Source organism: Salmo salar, chromosome 01 (genome assembly GCF_965601325.2).
Source record: "Salmo salar chromosome 01, fSalSal1, whole genome shotgun sequence".
NCBI lineage: Eukaryota > Metazoa > Chordata > Actinopteri > Salmoniformes > Salmonidae > Salmo > Salmo salar.
The window spans coordinates 59,345,499-59,365,629 of NC_138291.1; the positions used below are offsets into that span (position 1 = coordinate 59,345,499).

General features: G+C 45.8%; 1 protein-coding gene across 2 annotated transcripts in view; it reads right to left on the bottom strand.

Moving 5' to 3' along the window:
* opn4a (opsin 4a (melanopsin)) overlaps nucleotides 1–20,131 on the bottom strand; it is an 85,132-nt gene that overhangs the window by 34,028 nt on the left and 30,973 nt on the right. For both annotated transcript variants that reach the window (NM_001279057.2, XM_014201341.2), the window contains 4 exon segments: nucleotides 2,513–2,620; nucleotides 13,415–13,579; nucleotides 13,748–13,919; nucleotides 15,837–16,040. In NM_001279057.2, coding sequence (NP_001265986.1) covers nucleotides 2,513–2,620; nucleotides 13,415–13,579; nucleotides 13,748–13,919; nucleotides 15,837–16,040 — 649 coding nt within the window.

Sequence of the window (20,131 nt, forward strand, 5' to 3'; positions counted from 1 at the left end):
ACCTGCCCCTCCGCCTGCCCTGCCGGAACCTGGGTTCGCAGTTTGTGGGGCCATTTAAAGTCCTGAGGAGAGTGAACAAGGTTTGTTATAGTTTACAGCTCCCCCCCGATTACCGTATTAACCCCTCGTTCCATGTGTCTCTCCTCAGGCTGGTGGTGGCTGGTCCGCTCCAGGAGTCTGAGGTGTGGGAGGTTCCTCCGCCCCTTCTGGACATCGAGGGGGATCCGGCGTACTCTGTTCGTTCCATACTGGATTCAAGGCGTCGGGTGAGGGACCTTCAGTATCTCGTGGAGTGGGAGGGGTACGGTCCGGAGGAAAGGTGCTAGGTTCCGGTCGGACCCTTCAATGCTGCAGGAGTTCCACCGTCTTCGTCCGGATCGCCCTGCGCCTCGCCCTCCGGGTTGCCCCCGAGGCCGGTGTCAGTGCGCTGCTGGAGCCACGCGTCAAGGTGGGGGGGGGGTACTGTCACAACTTCTGCCGAAGTTGGTTCCTCTCCTTGTTCGGGCGGTGTTTGGTGGTCGGCGTCACCGGTCTTCTAGCCATCATCGATCCACTTTTAATTTTTCAATTTCTTTTGTCTTGTCTTCACACACACCTGGTTTCAATTCCATCATTACATGTTGTGTATTTAACCCTCTGTTCCCCCATGTCCTTGTCCGGAATTGTTTATTGTAGTGCTTGTGCATGTTATGCTGGTGTGTGAAAGGGTTTTGTTACCCATTGATTTATTGTTCTGTTTATGGTTTTATTTATTAAACTGCGCCGTTGAAAATCAGTTTTTGCTCTCCTGCACCTGACTTCTCTGCCGCCAGTACGCACCCCCTACACCGACTCACCCTAAACCATCTCAATTTGGTTGAGGTCTGGGTATTGTGTAGCCCAGGTCATCTGATGCAGCACTCCGTCACTCTCCTTTTTAGTAAAATAGCCCTTACACAGCCTGGAGGTGTATTGGGTCATTGTCTTGTTGAAAAACAAATGATAGTCCCACGAAGCCCAAACCAGATGGGAAGGCATATCGCTGCACAATGCTGTGGTAGCCATGCTGGTTAAGTGTGCCTGAATTCTAAATAAATCACTGACAGCGTCACCAGCAAAGCACCCCTACACAATAACACCTCCTCCTCCATGCTTTACGGTGGGGAAATACACATGCGGAGATCATCCGTTCACCCACACCGCATCTCACAAAGACATGGCGGTTGGAACCAAAAATCTCCAATTTGGACTCCAGACCAAAAGACAAATTTCCACCGGTCTAATGTCCATTGCTCGTGTTTCTTGGCCGCTAGCAAGTCTCTTCTTCTTATTGGTGTTCTTTAGTAGTGGTTTCTTTGCAGCAATTCGACCATGAAGGCCTGATTCACACAGTCTCCTCTGAACAGTTGATGTTGAGATGTGTCTGTACTTGAACTCTGTGAAGCATTTATTTGGGCTGCAATTTCTGAGGCTGGTAACTGTAATGAACTGAGTCTTCCATTCCTATGGCGGTCCTCATGAGAGCTAGTTTCATCATAGCGCTTGATGGATTTTGCGACTGCACTTGAAGAAACTTTCAAAGCTCTTGAAATGTTCCATATTGACTGACCTTCATGTTTTAAAGTAATGATGGACTGTCGTTTCTCTTTGCTTATTTGAGCAGTTCTTGCCATAACGTGGATTTAGTATTTTACCAAATATAGCTATCTTCTGTATACCCTCTACCTTGACACAACACAACTGATTGGCTCAAATGCATTAAGGAAATAAATTCCACAAATGAACTTCTAAGATGGCACAACTGTTAATTGAAATGCATTCCAGGGGACTACCTCATGAAGCTGGTTGAGAGAGAATGCCAAGAGTGTGCAAAGCTGTCATCAAGGCAAATGGTGGCTATTTGAAGAATCTCAAATATATTTTGATTTGTTTAAGACTTTTTTATATGATTCCATATGTGTTATTTCATAGTTTCGATGTCTTCACTATTATTCTACAATGGAGAAAATAGTTAAAAAAAATAAGAAAAACCCTTGAATGAGTAGGTTTTCTAAAACTTTTGACCAGTAGTGTATATCCAACATGCAAGCAATAATTTACCTTGAGCAGTGAACCTAGATTACTAAAATACAAAAAGTACACAGCGGTAAAGAATCTAGGTTCCCTATATATTAATTCTACGAATCCTTCCTTTGTGGTGAGAATATTATAATGATGTCCAGTTGAGTTAATATCCTGGTTTATGAGTGATTATAGAGTGGAGAGTTTAGTCTGATCGCTAGCTAACAAGGACTATACCCTTCCTGTCTCTCAGATTTGATAGATTCTCATGGGATGGAATGAAATGGTTCACTGGTGTAGTATCACATTAGAGTAATAAAAAACAACAAAAGAATAGCTATTTGACTTTGTTGCTAAACGGAATTCCCAAATGGGGTTCGGCTGCGTAAGATTTGACTCATAATGCAACAATAGAGACAATAGAAAACAATAGGTTTGATCTTTAATTTTTGTGGCAACAAGAATACGGTACCTGTACTTTGGGTGGGTGATGGCATAGATAATGGGGTTGTGAATGGCTGAAGCCTTGGCGATCACAGCAGGAACTGAGTTCATGTATGGGGTCAGAAAATCTGCATACCTACAGGAGACATGGAGAAGACAGGGAGAGAAGGCTGTTAAGCTGTGAGGCAGAATTATACAATATATAAAGTACCTGAATGGTCAAGGTTTGAAAATGTTGCTGCGGCATCGTAGTATTTGTATAGAAAGAATACAAAGTGATTTTATAAGTGGGTGTATACAGATGTAGGATCTTAATTTTCTACAGCATGAAAACAATCCTGCAGCAATAGGAAATGATTAATTATTGTCAAGTCCTCCTCTTGTTCACCATCCAAAGGACACAGGGACAACTCAATTTTCCAACTCAATCTTTTTTATTTTTAGTTTGCCTTCAGTTGGTTGGTCTGTCCAGTAATTTAGCCAGTAAATTAGCCAGTAAATTAGGTTGTAAACCTTTAAAGACAGAACAAAAAGTTACCATCTTAATTAAACATTTTAATGAACTTAAATTAGTTTAAACATTTAAATAACATTCTAAATAACTAAGATGAATTAATCATTTAAGCCTTTTACCATTGGCGTCTTTGGACTGAACCTGTGAGTGAACTTGGAGTTTTCCCTCTGAAGTTTGTTCTTCTGAATGACTGACGCCCTCCATGCCTTCACAGGTGCTCCAAATAAGTGAAAATGATTGATCAGGTGACAAGCAGCCGGTTTGCTGCTGCTGGTGCACTCTGGGAAGTGTAGTTCTTTGACTCACTCCTGATATTCAGCTCAACACCTCCCACTTGAGCTCCTGGTTTTTTTCAAATCCAGAGAGGTCACAAGCCCTTCACACCTCTGTTTGTTCTTCAATGGGTAGTAGAATGACAAGTCACTCACCACTTCAGTGTGTATGGCTCGGGAAGCCATGCAGCAGAAGACTATGCCCATACTTTGAGTCTAGTTCTCTTCTTGACCTCATCTTTCACTTCATAAGGGCCGAACAGGTCCATGGCGGTGAATTCAAAAGGTGCAGCTGGGCCTGTTCGTTCTAGAGGCAGGTCAGCCATGATTTGTTGACACTGTTTTGCCTTGTTTTTCCTGCAGACCACACAGCTGTCAACCATTTTTTGGCAAGTCTACGGCCTTTTATTACCCAGGCTTTCTTCCTCATCCGGAGAAGGGTTACTGCCACTCCCTCGTGGTTTGCTGTGTGGGATTCTTGTGCCAGCAGTGTAGACACCCATGCTTCAAAGGGTAAAACTGGCACTGCTGTCTTATCTTCGTTGAATGTCTGAATTCTTCCTCCACAAACTAGCAGCCCAGACTTCACATCTTTGTACACTGTCAGTCTGCTTAGAGTTGTGTCTGAAAAATCTGTACCTTCTTGAGCTGCGAGAAAAAGGTCTTTGAGTGCATCTTCATGTTCTTTGACAGTCGGCACAGCTTGCTTGGGTGATCTTACCTCCCTCTTTGCCTGTTTAGGGGCCCGGCCCTTCCTCTTCAGCCACTGCTTGGCTGCTAGACAAACCCAGGCAACGACTCTCACCAGTTTGGACAGGCTACTGAATCTTCTTACTTCCACAAGATCTTTAACCCAACCAGTGGGCTTCCTTCTAAGAAGAGTTGGGTTCACCACAGGTATTCCCTCTTGAGTTTCACTCTTTGGACTTTCCTGAGTGCCTTGTAGGTCTTCTTTCTGCTGACTACTTCTCGCTTCAGCTCTTGTCAATGCACCTGAGAATGCCTTCCTCTGGAGCTTGTTTACACTCTCCCTGGCATGAGCTGCAACCTCTCCAGCTGATTTTATAGGCCACTCCTCCACTGGCCACTTTAGGAACTCTGGTCCCTCTTGCCATGTGGAATTCTCCTTCAAATCTTCAGGAGCACCCCCTCTTGTTATGATGTCAGCTATGTTTAGATCCCCACGGATCCACCACCAGTCTTGCACTTGTCCAGCCTTCTGGATTTCACCCAGTCTGTTTGCAAAGAAGGTTTTGTACCCATAACTGACTGTTTGAATGGCTCCCAAGACCGTTTGACTGTCAAGTAGATGGAACCATCTCTCGATCTTCATTCGAGCATGCTTTTCCACATACTTCCTGATCCTGACTGCGAAGACAGCACCACAGATCTCAGCTTTTACAGCGTCTCCCTTCTGATCCAGGGGTGTCAGCTTGGCTTTTGATTCAACAAATCGAACTTTAGTGCCTTGACTTGTCTCCCATCTTAAGTACATCACAGCTCCATAGGTTTTATCACTTCAATAAGAGAATGTGATGCCCCACGGTTTCCCTTCCCAGCCAGCTGGTGTGAGGCTCCTGTGGAATTTCACCTCTCCAAGCTGCACATATTCTTCAAAAAGCTGGATGGCTTCTTCCCTGAGGCTTTCTGAGAGAGGTTGGTCCCAGGTTTCTTGGGTTAGTTTCCCACCCCCTCCTTCTTGGAATGCTTTTCGAACAAGAATTGCTCCCTTCTGTTTGGCAGGTGTAACTAAGCCAATTGGGTCGTACAGTCCAGCCACTTGGCTTAAGAGGGCCCTCCTAGTCAGTGGGTTAGGTGTCTCAGTTCTCACCTCCTCCTTGAGAAGATTTTTCCCAACTCTCATCTTCTTTTTCCTTTTTGAAAAGTTAACTGAGGTTAACATGTAGAGCTTGTCTTCATCCATTCGGTAGCCGATACCCAAGGCTTTGTTGTCTTCGTCCCTCATTTGATTTGGAAGAATTAAGGTTTTACTTTGTGCCTTTGATAGACCCTCCACCTCCATTCCTTGCCTCCCACTTTGCCCTGACCGGACCCATGGTTTGAGGAAGAACCCTCCAGCTTTCAAGATCTCTTCTACATTTGCTGTGATTTTGTCAAGTTTATCCAGGTCATTTTGGGAGGTTAAGAGGTCATCCACATAACTGTCTTCTTCAATGACTCTGCGCTCATCCTCCAAGTGAAGAAAGTTGGGCAGGCGTGCTGTTTCCCTCATAGCCAACTGAGCAATGCAACCAGCAGGTCTCTCCCCAATGTTGACTCTGGTTATTGCATATTCACTTACCTCTTCAACTGGGCTGTCCCTCCAGAGGAACCTGTGAAGATGCATCTCACGCTCCTCCAGCCATACAGAGTTGTACATCTTTTTGATGTCTCCTAGAGATGCATACGTCCCCTCTCTGAACCTCAGCAAGACAGCTCTTATAGGGTTGAGAACGTCTGGTCCCTTCAGAAGAAGATCATTCATACTCACACCTTTGTATTTCTGGCTACTATTCCATACAATACGAACCGGTGTTGTTACCGAATGAGGGTTTGGTGCCACCAGGTGGCTTACGTACCACACTGGTCCATTCCACTCGTCCATGATTTTGTTGGTGAGTTTTATGGCTGCGCCTCGCTCGACCATTTCATGGATTTGGGTAGCATATGCGACTTTCCAGTCTGGCTCTCTGCTTAGTTGTTTTTCCATCCTTAAGAAACAAGCCTGGACTGCACTTTTGTTATTCAGGAGAGAGGCTGGATCTACCGTCCAAGGATACTTTGCATCCCAATGTGGAGCCGGTGTGTGAGCATCCCCCTTCTCGTAGGTGAGGCCTCCTTTAATGATCTCCAGTTCCCTCTCCTCTGCCAGGGTCATTTCTTTTCCTCCCGGTGGACAGTTTCTACATCGGCATCCTCCACATCTTGGCTCACATGCAGCTCCGATGCTGTCCCAGTGCCACCACTCAAGGAACTCACGGTTACTGGCAGCTGTAAATTTGGTCAGAGTCACATCCTCCTGCTGTAGCTGGGCTGTGACAGTAGTTGGACTTGTGATTTCTTGATATTTGACAGCTGCTGTCCTCATGGAGCGAGCAAAGTGTGTTTTGGACTCATATAGTGCAACCTCCAATTCTTCAAATAAGTCGGGATGTGCTCCACCCACTGTTTTCCCCAATGGACCCTCCCACAAGACGAGGTCTCCCATGATTTTTACCCTCTGGGGAGCAAGTCTTCCCTCTCGGTGGCTAATGAGAAGTTCGACCTCTTCTGGCCTTCCCAATTCTGTAAGTTTGACTTCTGGGAAGAATTTTTTCAACTTCTCAGGTTCAATTACTTGATGCACTCTGGCGATTTCATCCAAGCCGTAGCAGACCATTTCATGCGCTCTCTCTGTCCCTTTAGGTGTCTTGACTCTGACTTTGAGGAGATACCTTAGTGTGTTCACTTTCATGGTCATACCACCAACCCCATGAACAACTAAAGTTATCTTCTCATGTCTTAACCTCAGTCTTTCAGCAGCCTTATGGGTAATGCAGTTTGTGTCTGAAGCAAGGTCAATTAAAGTCCCAATCTTCTGCCCTGCGTTCGCCGTGACTTGCATCAACATCATGATGACAGGAAGTTCAGTGAGCCCATTTCTCTGCAGTAGCTCAGACTGGCCTGAAGCAGCGAGTGTCACTGCGGTTTTGTTGGTGTTGGTGAAAGCCTTTCTGCATCGATCTGCCATTTCCTGGGAAAGTTCAGACAAGATCTTCTCTTGTTCCTCCGTTAGCTTGCTTTCACCTTTGCCGTCTCTTCCACTCTTTCTCTCTTCCCCTCTTTTGACTTCTCCTTTTGGGCAGAGGAAAAAATGGTGGTCTGGGGCACCACCTTCCCTTTTACAGTCTTTGTTTCTGCATAGGAAAGTGTCTCTGCAGTATCCATCTTCATCATGGCATCCGAGACATTTTCTGCATGCCCCCAGCTTTCTTAATACAGTTTTCTTTTCAGGTAGCTTAAGTCTTTTGAACTTTCTACAGAAGAATATCTTGTTGTTGTGCCCACTATCACCACATACACCACATACCTCATCAAGCTCTTCTTTCCTTGTGGTTTTTGTTGAGGCAATCTTTCTGTCATACTTCTTGTCCAAACGATCCGATTTTTCCACCTTCTCCTCAGCTCTGAGCTGTTCGAGTCTCTCCAGTATTCCTTCTTGACTTTTCAGGAACTTCAAGAGCATGACAAAGTGGTTGTCTGATGTGACATAATTTCTGGGTTCAACCATGAACATAACCCAGTCTCTTTTAATGAAGTCAGGCAACTTGCTTTCAATGGATCTAATTACCAGTGGGTTATTTATGGCTCCAGAGTTTCCTAACTCTGTGAGATCTGCTAGAGCCTTCTCCACTGACTGTATGAGATCAATTACCTTTCTTGGTTGGTTCCCTTTCACATGTGGCATCTTCTCCAGCTCTTCCAGGATTTCCACTATGATGGTTGACTTGTTGCCATACCTGTTCTCCAGGACTCTGAACATGTCATCGGTAGTGGTGTAGGTTGAAAGTCTGAGGTCTTTTGAGATTTTGACATCCACACTCTCCAGGAGTTGAATCTTCTTAACTTCAGTTGATTCGGTTGGCTCTCCCTGCTGTTGCAGGCTTTCCCAGTCTTTCCTCCATCTGTGATATTCTCTCCTGCTTCCATTGAAGATAGGTAGAGAGATTGGCTTGATTCTCACTATTGGTGTGGATGTTGCCGGTTGGTGTAGTAGTTTCACTCCTGTGCCTCGCTCATTGGTCGTCCGTGCAGTGGCAAATTCAGGTCTCCTTGACTCAAGCCTGTAGTAGAATGCTCTTACGTCCTTGACTCTTCCATCTAATTCGTCTTTTAATTCTACAGGGATCCATCGCTCCCATGATGACATTGCTGAGATGGCCTCTTTTATCCTCTTGTCCAAGAGAGCGAGGTGCACTTCATAGCCCTCTAAATTGGCACTTTCCACTGGTACATAAGCCGCTTTATCATTGGCTTTTTCTGCTTCCAGGATTGCCACAAGAAGTTCACTCCTTCCATACCTCGACCACAGGTTTGTTTGAACAATGTCTCTTATTTCCGCCAACTTTGTTTCACCTTCATTTACAGATCTATCAATGTCAGCCTCTTGCTGTTCATTAAGACCTGGTTCCTCATCCTCAGTCATGTCAGCCTCCAGTCCAATCCTGTAGTCATCGTTGGCATCGAGCATCTTTCTGAAACAATCTGAAAGCTTAGCGAATTCCTCCTTTAACTCCACTTGAAGCATGCTGCTTGCTCCTCTTGAAATGAAGTTGGCTTGTCTGGTGAAGCTGCTTTTTGCAGTGGTCCTCTCCTTTTTGAGCTGCTGGACCGACTTCCCCAGGACATCTTCCGCCATCTTGACTTCCTCTGCGTCAACAGCTTATTTCTGGATCTGAAGCCGTTTATCCTCAGGGCCAGGCCGCTCCGCGTGGTTTACAACTGTCAAGTCCTCCTCTTGTTCACCATCCAAAGGACACAGGGACAACTCAATCTTCCAACTCAATCTTTTTTATTTTTAGTTTGCCTTCAGTTGGTTGGTCTGTCCAGTAAATTAGCCAGTAAATTAGCCAGTAAATTAGGTTGTAAACCTTTAAAGACAGAACAAAAAGTTACCATCTTAATTAAACATTTTAATGAACTTAAATTAGTTTAAACATTTAAATAACATTCTAAATAACTAAGATGAATTAATCATTTAAGCCTTTTACCATTGGCGTCTTTGGACTGAACCTGTGAGTGAACTTGGAGTTTTCCCTCTGAAGTTTGTTCTTCTGAATGACTGACGCCCTCCATGCCTTCACAGGTGCTCCAAATAAGTGAAAATGATTGATCAGGTGACAAGCAGCCGGTTTGCTGCTGCTGGTGCACTCTGGGAAGTGTAGTTCTTTGACTCACTCCTGATATTCAGCTCAACAATTATAATCCACTTAATAATTTACAACATATTTTTAGAGGTTACTACATTTTTCGTAAGGGAAAATCAAGTCAGAAATGTCAAAGTGGAAATTACAAACTTCAGAAGCCTTTTTAAACCTCAAATACACGACAAGTTGTGCATTTCCTGTGTCTTTGCACTGTGACAGGGGAGCTCACGGACATGCAGACACTATACAGATGTAGGATCTTAATTTCATCACCATGTTGCAGGAGAACTTTCCTGCAACACATTACATTTTTAACTTGAAGTGTATTTGAGGTTTAAAAAAGCTTCTGAAGTTTGTAATTTCCACTTTGACATTTCTGACTTGATTTTCCCTTACGAAAAATGTAGTAACTCTTACAAAAATGTTGATTAATTATAATCCACATAATAAATCACATTTCCTACTGCTGCAGGATTTTTTTCATGCTGTCGAAAACTGCCTCAAATTAAGATCCTACAATGTCTTGGTGGAGCAAGAGCTCCGGTCGGCCGATATTCAAGATGACCACATCCTAGGGTTGGATTTCCTCAGTCAAGTGGGAGCATTGTTGGAACGCTTAAACCCCAGACGAAAGACTCCGTTATGGGACTGCAGAGCAGTGGAAAAAGGCAACGGCAGCCGCAGGTGACTAGGCAGGAATTTGTGACAGACAGCCCCATAAAGATCCTTCCCCACATGAGAAGGAGCCGCTAAAGAGGTGTGTGTGCCCCAGCAGGTGACCAGTTACACGATGGATGTACCTTCGGAAGCTACCCAACAAGCTGTGCGGGAACTAGGGAAGAGGTGTTCGGGAAGGGCTGGTGTCTGAGCAGTGCGATAAGTTGGAAGCACTGCTTGCAGAGTTGGTGGATGTCTTTGCACCACGAGACAAAGAATGCCAGAGAACCAGTCTGGTCCAGCACTCTATCGATACTGGCAACGCAGCGCCTATCCGTTTGCGGCCCCATCACTTGCCACTGGCGAAGAGAGCGATAGCGAAGCAGAAGATCTGGGAGATGGCGGAGACAGGATTCATCAAGCCATCCAACAGCCCTTGGGCAGCCCCTGTAGTTCTTGTCATTGAAGATGGATGGCTCATGGTGCTTCTGTGCAGACTACAGGCAGCTGAACCATGTGACCAGGAAGGATTCCTATCCCCTCCCGCACATAGATGATGCACTGAATTACATCACAGGTTTATGGTTCAGGTTCAGTACCCTCGACCTACGCAATGGTTATTGGCCAGTGGAGCTTGCCCCTGAGGCCAGGCCGAAGACTACCTTCTCAATTGGACAAGGACTGTGGCAGTTCACCGTGATGCCCTTCGGGCTCTGCAATCCTCTGCCAACCTTCGAGCATTTTACGGAGCATGTGCTGGCCACAATCCCCTGCAACAGGTGTGTGATCTACCTGAATGACCTCCTTGTGCATGCCGTATGGATCTCTGGCAAATCTGAGTGAGGTACTACTTTCCATTCGGCACGCAGGATTCAAGCTCCACCCCAAGAAGTGTTATCGGGGCAGACGGAGTTGCAACTGATCCAGCCAAGGTGGTGGCAGTTCAGCACTGGGCGAACCATAAGGATCTCTCTGAGTAAAGAAGCTTTGTTGGCCTAGCTTCTTACTACCAGAGGTTCATCAAGGACTTTGCAACAGTAGCCAGCCCTCTACACCGCCTGACAAACAAGGATCAGCGGTTCGACTGGCATGATGACTGCATAGCAGTATTTGCTAAACTGTGTCAGGCCCTTTTCAAGGCTCCAGTTCTGGCATACCGCAAACCCCAACACACATTTATTGTGGACACAGATGCCAGCAATGTGGGCATTGGGGCCATTCTTTCGCTGGCCGGATGGGGAACGGGTGGTGGCCTTCTACAGTCAAAGCCTCAACCATACCGAGCACAACAACTGTGTCACCCGGCGAGGGCTGGTCGTCTCCACACAAACACTGGTGCGTTGTCTCGCCAGTCGTGTGAAGAGGAAGACTGCAAGCACTGACCACACTTGGAACAAAGGAGGGTCTCCTGCCTGCAGGGGCGTTAATTCAAGAAGCAGACTGGAGCTCAGCACCCTTGGAGAGCTGGAATGACCAAGACCTGAAGAGGGAACAGGAAGGTGTCACGGTGTTAGCAACTGTTCGGGGCTGGTTGGAGCTCAGCCAGTAGGCTGCCTGGAACAGAGTCTTACCCTGTCCCCCGAAACCAAGGCCTACTACTCCCAGTGGGACAACCTTGCCATTCACAAAGGGGTGTTGTTTCAAAGATGGATGGAACTAACACACAACACAACTCTGTGAAGTGGCAGTTGCTGGTGCCTCATTCCATGTGTACCCATGCCCTCAGAGCTGTCCATGGATCGGTGTGGGGAGGCCCCTTCGGGTACACAAAGACCCTCCAACTCCTACGAAGGAAACTCTACTGGGCTGGCTGCCGCCAAGACACAGAACTGTATGTGCATGTCTGTGACACCTGTATGCGCCCATGCCCTGTTGCCACAATATCAGGTGGGGGGCCCCCATGGGGCAGGTTGGTGTGGAATACTGGGTCCTTTTCCCTGTGACAGGGGCAGGCAATCGATACGTACTTGTGTCTGTCGACTATTTTACCAAGTCGCCAGAGGCCTACGCGTCCCCTGACCAGGGCACCACAACCACTGCCAACAAGCTGGTGGAGGAGATGTTCTGCCAGTTTGGAGCACTGGAAGAACTCCACAGTGATCAGGGATGACATTTTGAAGCTAAGGTGTTGGCGATATGGACTTTGGTGATACAGCTGGCCACTCTCACCTTCAACGACCAGAAAGACTGAGACTGACATCTGCCATTGGTCTTGTGGGCCTATCATTCAGCAGTGCAGGAGTTTACTGGATGCACCCCAGCAGTTCTGATGTTTGGCTGAAAACTACGAACTCCAGTAAATTAGTCCTTTGAAAGACCTCCGGAGCACGAGGTTCCAAGGGTAAAGCAGAAGAAGGTATACAACACTCTCTGTCGAGGTCAGCCTTTTCAGACTGGCCAAGAAGTGTGGGTATACAGCCCCTGGCGCAAGCGTGGCCTGAGCCCGAAACAAATGAGTCACTGGGAAGGCACATGCATGGTTCCGGAGTGACTTTCTGACATGGTGTATCGCAGTCAGCTTTGAACTCATGGACGAGTGGTGGTCCTCCATCAGGATCGTCTGGCGACTTACCAACCTCATATCTCATGAAGTGGAAAGAGAGGGTGAGATGGTGGTTACTCCTCACAGCCCTGGACCATTGGACAAGGGCTGTGAGGTCAGAATGGGACACCCCCACGGCCACCAGGGCGCCGCTGCCGCAGGCTCCCGTCTCGAGGTCAGGATGGCAACCCCACGGCAATCACAACGCTGCCACTGAAGACCCCTGTCCAGGTTTCAGGACTTTGTGTTGGATTTCGGGGTTGTCAGGGACAACTGACCCCTTAGGTGGGGGAAAGGTAGCGGCGGCAGCCTATTAGACTGCCGCTAGCGACAGGAACGAGCTGCACAAAACACTCAAACTGGACAGTTTTCTCTCCATCTCGTCATTCAAAGACTCAATCATGGACACTCTTACTGACACTTGTGGCTGCTTCACGTGATGTATTGTTGTCTCTACCTTCTTGCCCTTTGTGCTGTTGTCTGTGCCCAATAATGTTTGTACCATGTTTTGTGCTACTATAATGTTGTGCTGCTGCCATGTTGTGTTGCTACCATATTGTTGTCATGTTCTGTTGCTACCATGCTGTGTTGTCATGTGTTGCTGCCATGCTGTGTTGTTGTCTTGAGTCTCTCTTTATGTAGTGTTGTGGTGTCTCTCTTGTCGTGATGTGTGTTTTGTCCTCCATTTAAATTTTTTATCCCAGCCCCTGTCCCCAAAGGAGGCTTTTTGGTAGGCCATCATTATAAATAAGAATTTGTTCTTAACTGACTTTCCTAGTTAAATAAAGAAAAAAAAGAGGATCTGGAGGTGTGGCTTGTTGGAGGCGTGGCCTAAGGTTAGCTCTCTTTGGAAAGTGTCATTCTCATTAATTGATTATGTGGCTCCCACGGTCTCATTATCACCACGAGGCTTGTATGCTGCCAGTTCTGTAGATGCAATTTAACTGATACAAGTGCATATGATACCAAATGGCCTTCTAGAGTTCCATTAAGTCAGGTACCGTTTTGTTAAAATACAGTACATATCAAAAGCACTCACCCTGCAAATGCAGTCAGGGCCACAACAGAGTATGGGGACCAAGAGATTACATAGAGGAGGATGACTATCAGAGCAATCTTAGCCATCTTCCACTCATTCTTCAGCCGACGGAAACTCTTAATTGAGTCTCTGGTGCTCCCATTGCAGTTGATCTTGGTTACAGCCCTATGAGACACACACACACACAGAAAAATAAATGCGAAATGTGAGAAATTTGAAATGCTTCAGAGAATCCAATTTCAGTAACTTACAACACACTTTCTTAATTTAATTTAATTGGACACACATTCAGTGATATCTCTAGAGCAGCTCTCTGGTATCCAATCCACTTACTTGTTAGTTGTACGTATGGCTCTGAAGATGAAGAAGTAGCAGTACATGATGACGATGAGGGGGATGAAGAAGACAAAGGTGAAGAGCAGCATGGTGTAGGCACGCACTGATGGGGTAAAGGTCACATAGTCCCATGAACAGGAGGTCAACAGGCCCTCTGGAACATAGGCGCCTGGGGGAGGTAAAGGGGAGGGGGGTAAGGGAGAGGGAGAGGAAGGGGAAGAAGTGCGAAAGTGGTAGAGAAAGGAGGAAAAGAGAGATGGAACATAGAAAGTCGGAAAAGGAAAAGGGCAGAAAATATGTAGTGGGATACGACATTGTCAAAACCTTTCTTCTTCAACACAACTTCTAAGTCGTCTACAAGTTGTCCTTCATGCGTCATCTATTGAAGCCCTGCTATGTTAAAACTGTCAGAGTGCCAGGGAAAGTTAAGGATACTCACATCAATAGGAAGACGCAGGAACATCAAAGCTTGTATCAAGGAAGCACTTCTGATGATCTAAACGCTCTGGACGATCAAAGCCTCAAAGTGAATAATGGTGCAATTTTGTTTAGTTTTATGTTCTTGATGTTATTGCCCCTGAATGACATGATAATCAGCGGAGATGAGGCAGAAATGGGGCCGTCAGATGAGTTTAAGGAGACAGACGCCCTGTGTGTTGTCGGACAGGACACGCGGGCTGCGGAACAATGTCTGGGGTGGCATGCCTGCTCGCAGACCCCAGCCACAGACGGCTGCAGGGGGTAGGCAGGCCATGATCTACTACCTCTCTCCCCAAATCCCCTCCACATTGTCTGAGTTAGTGTGTCGCTCTTAAGGCCCATACCAGCATGTCACCCATTTGCGTGCTAGACAGAATAGTGTTGTCAATTTGGAGCTGCTGGATCAATTTGTTATTTGCCAGAGATTTGCAGTCATGGGGTGTAAGTCATTCTGAGTACAGTATACTGTAAGGCCAGGCCAATGTGAGGCTTATGAGGAGCCCATTCCAACCAGTTCGCCCGCTAGTTTCATTCTCTTTCTTCTCACTGAGAGATCTCAGGCAGCTCAGCATATCTGATCCAATGCCCAAATCCTCATGCTTAAACTAAGCTACTGCAGACTGGAGTTCAAAGAGAGAACACAGAGCCAAGGGGAACACTCTCTCCTGCTGTCTTTCTCTCTCTCCTGCGGTCTTTCTCTCTCTCCGGCGGTCTTTCTCTCTCTCCGGCGGTCTTTCTCTCTCTCCGGCGGTCTTTCTCTCTCTCTCCTGCAGTCTTTCCCTCTCTCTCCTGCAGTCTTTCCCTCTCTCTCCTGCGGTCTTTTTGCTCTCCTGCGGTCTTTCTCGCTCTCCTGCGGTCTTTCTCTCTCTCCTGCGGTCTTTCTCTCTCTCCTGCGGTCTTTCCCTCTCTCTCCTGCGGTCTTTCCCTCTCTCTCCTGCGGTCTTTCTCTCTCCTGCGGTCGTTCTCTCTCCTCCTGTCTTTCCCTCTCTCTCCTGCAGTCTTTTTGCTCTCCTGCGGTCTTTCTCTCTCTCCTGCTGTCTTTCTCTCTCTCCTGCGGTCTTTCTCTCTCTCCTGCGATCTTTCTCTCTCTCCTGCTGTCTTTCTCTCTCTCCTGCTGTCTTTCTCTCTCTCCTGCTATCTTTCTCTCTCTCCTGCTGTCTTTCTCTCTCTGCTGCTGTCTTTCTCTCTCTGCTGCTGTCTTTCTCTCTCTTGCTGTCTTTCTCTCTCTTGCTGTCTTTCTCTCTCTTGCTGTCTTTCTCTCGCATATATAGCACATGGGGATGTGTGAAACGTACTCCTCATCTGAAATGTTCCCACTTGCGCCAGTGAACAGCTAGCTTTTCACGTGGTGCCCACTGGTAAGACGCTTCAGGAGGGTGGTCATGTGTGCTAGCAAGGCAGAGGTCCCGAGTTTGCGCCAGGTATGGGCCGAATCGTGAGGAAGTGGTACTCGCTAAGCAAGCAGCGTGACATCCTTTACACATATACTGACACAATCACAACTCTTCCATACAGTGGCATCCTACAACCTCATCCCAAGCTTGGCTCATGACCCAGGATTATGCTCTCTCTCTCTCTCTCTGTGTGCATGTGTGTGTGGACTTACTCCAGCCAAAGAAAGGGGGCAGGCTCCATCCCAATGAGTAGACCCAGGCAGCCATGAGGATGAGCAGGGCTCTTTTCTTGGACAGCACCCCGATGGAGGCCAGTGGACGTGTAATCACAAAGTAGCGGTCCACTGCTATCACCATCAGTGTGATCATAGAGCAGATCCCAAATAGAGCTCCACAGAACGCATACAGCTCACAGCCTAGAGGACACAGAGACAGCACAGTTAATTACTGAGATAAAGGAAGATAAGAGAGAGTCAGAGTACAGTTAATGACTGAGAGAAAAATAGAATGAGAGGGTGAAAAAGAAACAGTATGTCAGTTGGTGTGTTGTAATGCCCCCTGTGGGTGATAGTCCACTCCATAGCCTGGATAATGATCAGAAAAGAACCAAGTCACAGAAGGAAGAGACAGTGGGAGCTGCAGAGGGTAATACTGACCTTATCTCAGATTCACTCATTCTTTTTGGGATTTAACTGCAAGGCCATAAGGTTTACTTAGTTAAAATGATCAGTTATCATTGGATAAACTTCACAATCACAACAGAATGAGATGTATTTTTTTCAAATAGAGAACAATATAGCTGAGTTATGCCGTTGCGGACTTGATTTGGAAAGTGTTGAAAAAGCACTATAATTGATAACTTTGATTGGTGTGATGGTGATTACGCAATACTGTGAGACAACTGTACTTCATAGAAAATAATATATTTCATGTTTATGCACATGAAAAATGCACAGTTAATTGGGAAAAAGTATTCAGATCCCTTCCATTATGCCACATTTTGTTACAGCCTTATTCTAAACGTTTTTTTCTCCCTCATCAATTTGCTATGAGACTCAAAATTGAGCTCAGGTGCATCCTGTTTCCATTGATCATCCTTGAGATGTTTCTACAACTTGTGGTAAATTAAATTGATTGGACATGATTTGGAAAGGCACACACCTGTCTATATAAGGTCCCACAGTTGACAGTGCATGTCAGAGCAAAAACCAAGCCATGAGGTCGAAGGAAATGTCCGTTGAGCTCCGAGACAGGATTGTGGCGAGGCACAGATCTGGGGAAGGTTACCAAAACATTTCTGCAGCATTGAAGATACCCGAGAACACAGTGGCCTCCATCATTCTTAAATGGAAGTAGTTTGGAACCATCAAGACTCTTCCTAGAGCTGGCTGCCTGGCCAAACTGAGCAATCGGGGGAGAAGGGCTTTTGTCAGGGAGGTGAACAAGAACCCGATGGTCACTCTGACAGAGCTCTAGAGTTCCTCTGTGGAGATGGGATAAACTTCCAGAAGGACAACCACCTCTGCAGCACTTCCCCAATCAGGCCTTTATGGTAGAGTGGCGGAAGCCGCTCCTCAGTAAAAAGGCACATGACAGCCCGCTTGAAGTTGCCAAAAGGCACCTAAAGGACTCTCAGACCATGAGAAACAAGATTCTCTGGTCAGAGAAAGGGAAAATGAATGGACAAAGATCCTTGATGACAACCTGCTCCAGAGCGCTCAGGACCTCAGACTGGGGTGAAGGTTCACATTCCAACAGGACAATGACCCTAAGCACACAGCCACCGGAGTGGCTTCGGGACAAGTCTCTGAATGTCCTTGAGTGGCCCAGCCAGAACCCGGACTTGAACATCTCTGGAGAGACCTGAAAAAGCTGTGCAATGATGCTCCCCATCCAACCTGACAGAGCTTGAGAGGATCTGCAGACAAGAATGGGAGAAACTCCCCAAATACAGGTGTGCCAAGCTTGTAGCGTCATATCCAAAAAGACTCGAGGGTGTAATCGCTACAAAAGGGTCTTCAACAAAGTACTGAGTAAATGGTCTGAATTTTGCAAAAATGTCTAAACCTGTTTTTGCTTTGTCATTATTGTCACGCCCTGATCTGTTTCACCTGTCTTCGTGCTTGTCTCCACCCCCCTCCAGGTGTTGCCCATCTTCCCAATTATCCCCTGGGTACTTATACCTGTGTTCTCTGTTTGTCTGTTGCCAGTTCGTCTTGTTTGTCAAGTTAGCCAGCGTTTTCTCAGCTCCTGCTTTTCCACAGTCTCTCTTTTTCTTGCCCTACTGGTTTTGACCCTTGCCTGTCCTGACTCTGAGCCCGCCTGCCTGACCACTCTGTCTGACCTGAGCCTGCCTTCCTGTACCTTTGTCCCACTACTCTTGATTACTGACCCCTGCCTGCCTTGACCCGTCGCTTGCCTGCCCCTGTTGCTGTTATAAACATTGTTACTTCAACACAGTCTGCATTTGGGTCTTACCTGAGACGTGATAATTATGGGGTGTGTGTAGATTGAGGGGAAAAAACAATTGAATCCCTTTTATAATAAAGGGTGTAACGTAACAAAATGTGGAATGTTTTCAATCTCTTACCAGATTTATCAACCACACATTTAATTACAGGCGGCAATACTAACTGCATTTTGGATCTTTATATGGATAGGCTTCCTGCTCGCCCCACCACTTCACTGAATTCCACCACTATATTGTGTTATTTAATTGGAACAATGAAACTTGTCGATGTTTGGCGATTACAACACCCTACGGGGATAAGGATTATTATTTCTTCTCACATGTGCATAAATCATTAACAGACTCAAAAGTCACCTCTACCAAGTAATGTTACCACAATATAATTTATGATCACAGTCCCGTTTCATTATAAAAATGGATTTTGGCAGAACAAAGCCTCAATTCAGTTGGTGATTTAATACAACATTAATCAATGATGAACAATTTCACCAACAAACAGACAATTTAATTACAGACTATATGTCCCAGAATGATAGTGCTGATGTATCCTACTCCACTTTGTGAGAGGCATTTAAGGCTGTTATGCGTGGGCATGTAATATCATGAAGCTACCATGAAGAAAATGTAGGCAGAGAAGATTATTAGAAAGCGAGGCACAGCTCCTGGTGCTTGATAGAGTTTATATGGAAGCGCCCTTATCTTCCAAGTTGAATTACTTAAAACTCAAATATGAATACAATACTATTCTCTTTAATCAAACAAACACAATGCTAATAAAGATTAGACAAAAACACTTTGAGTTCGGTGACAAGCCGGATAAACTACTGTCGCGCCAGATGAGAGGTATACAGGCCAAATCTAGTACAGGAGCTGTTACTACAGACCCAAAATAAATAAATGCATGTTTCAAAGTTTTATCAAGACATCTACACTTAAAAGACTGCTGTAGATACCGCGCAAATTTCTGATTTCCTCCATTCGCGTAGCCTACCTAAACTACGCGCTGCTGCTCAACGGGAATTAAATGCAGAGAGAACTTTAGAAGAGATTGTCTCCACAGTACATTCCTTCCCTAACGGTAAAGCTCATGACCCTGATGGCTTTGGTTAAGAGTTTTACAAAGCACATTCAGAAAAGGTTACTATTTTTGAGGATGTTTAAACACTCTGTTGAAACTCGCAGACTCCCGGAGTCTTTATACTCTGCCAATACAGTGCCTTGCAAAAGTATTCATCCCCCTTGGCGGTTTTCTTATTTTGTTGCATTACAACCTTTAATTTAAATTGATTTTTATTTGGATTTCATGTAATGGACATACACAAAATAGTCTAAATTGGTGAAGTGAAATGAAAAAAATGACTTGTTTCAAAAACAAATTTAAAATTAAAAACAGAAAAGTGTTGCGTGCATACATGTATTCACCCCTTTTGCTATGAAGCCCCTAAATAAGATCTGGTGCAATCAATTACCTTCAGAAGACACAACATTAGTTAAATAAAGTCCACCTGTGTGAAATCTAAGTGTCACATGATCTCAGTATATATACACCTGTTCTGAAAGGCCCCAGAGTCTGCAACACCACTAAGCAAGGACCACCACCAAGCAAGCGGCACCATGAAGACCAATGAGCTCTCCAAACAGGTCAGGGACAAGGTTGTGCAGAAGTACAGATCAGGGTTGGGTTATAAAAAATATCCAAAACTCTGAACATCCCACGGAGCACCATTAAATCCATTATTAAAAAATGGAAAGAATATGGCACCACAACAAACCAGCCAAGAGAGGGCCGCCCACCAAAACTCATGGACCAGGCAAGGAGGGCATTAATCAGAGAGGCAACAAAGAGACCAAACATTACCCTGAAGGAGCTGCAAAGCTCCATAGCGGAGATTGGAGTATCTGTCCATAGCCGTATACTCCACAGAGCTGGGCTTTACAGTAGAGTGGCCAGAAAAAAACATTGCTTAAAGAAAGAAATAAGCAAACACTTTTGGTGTCACCAAAAGGCATGTGGGAGACTCCCCAAACATATGGAAG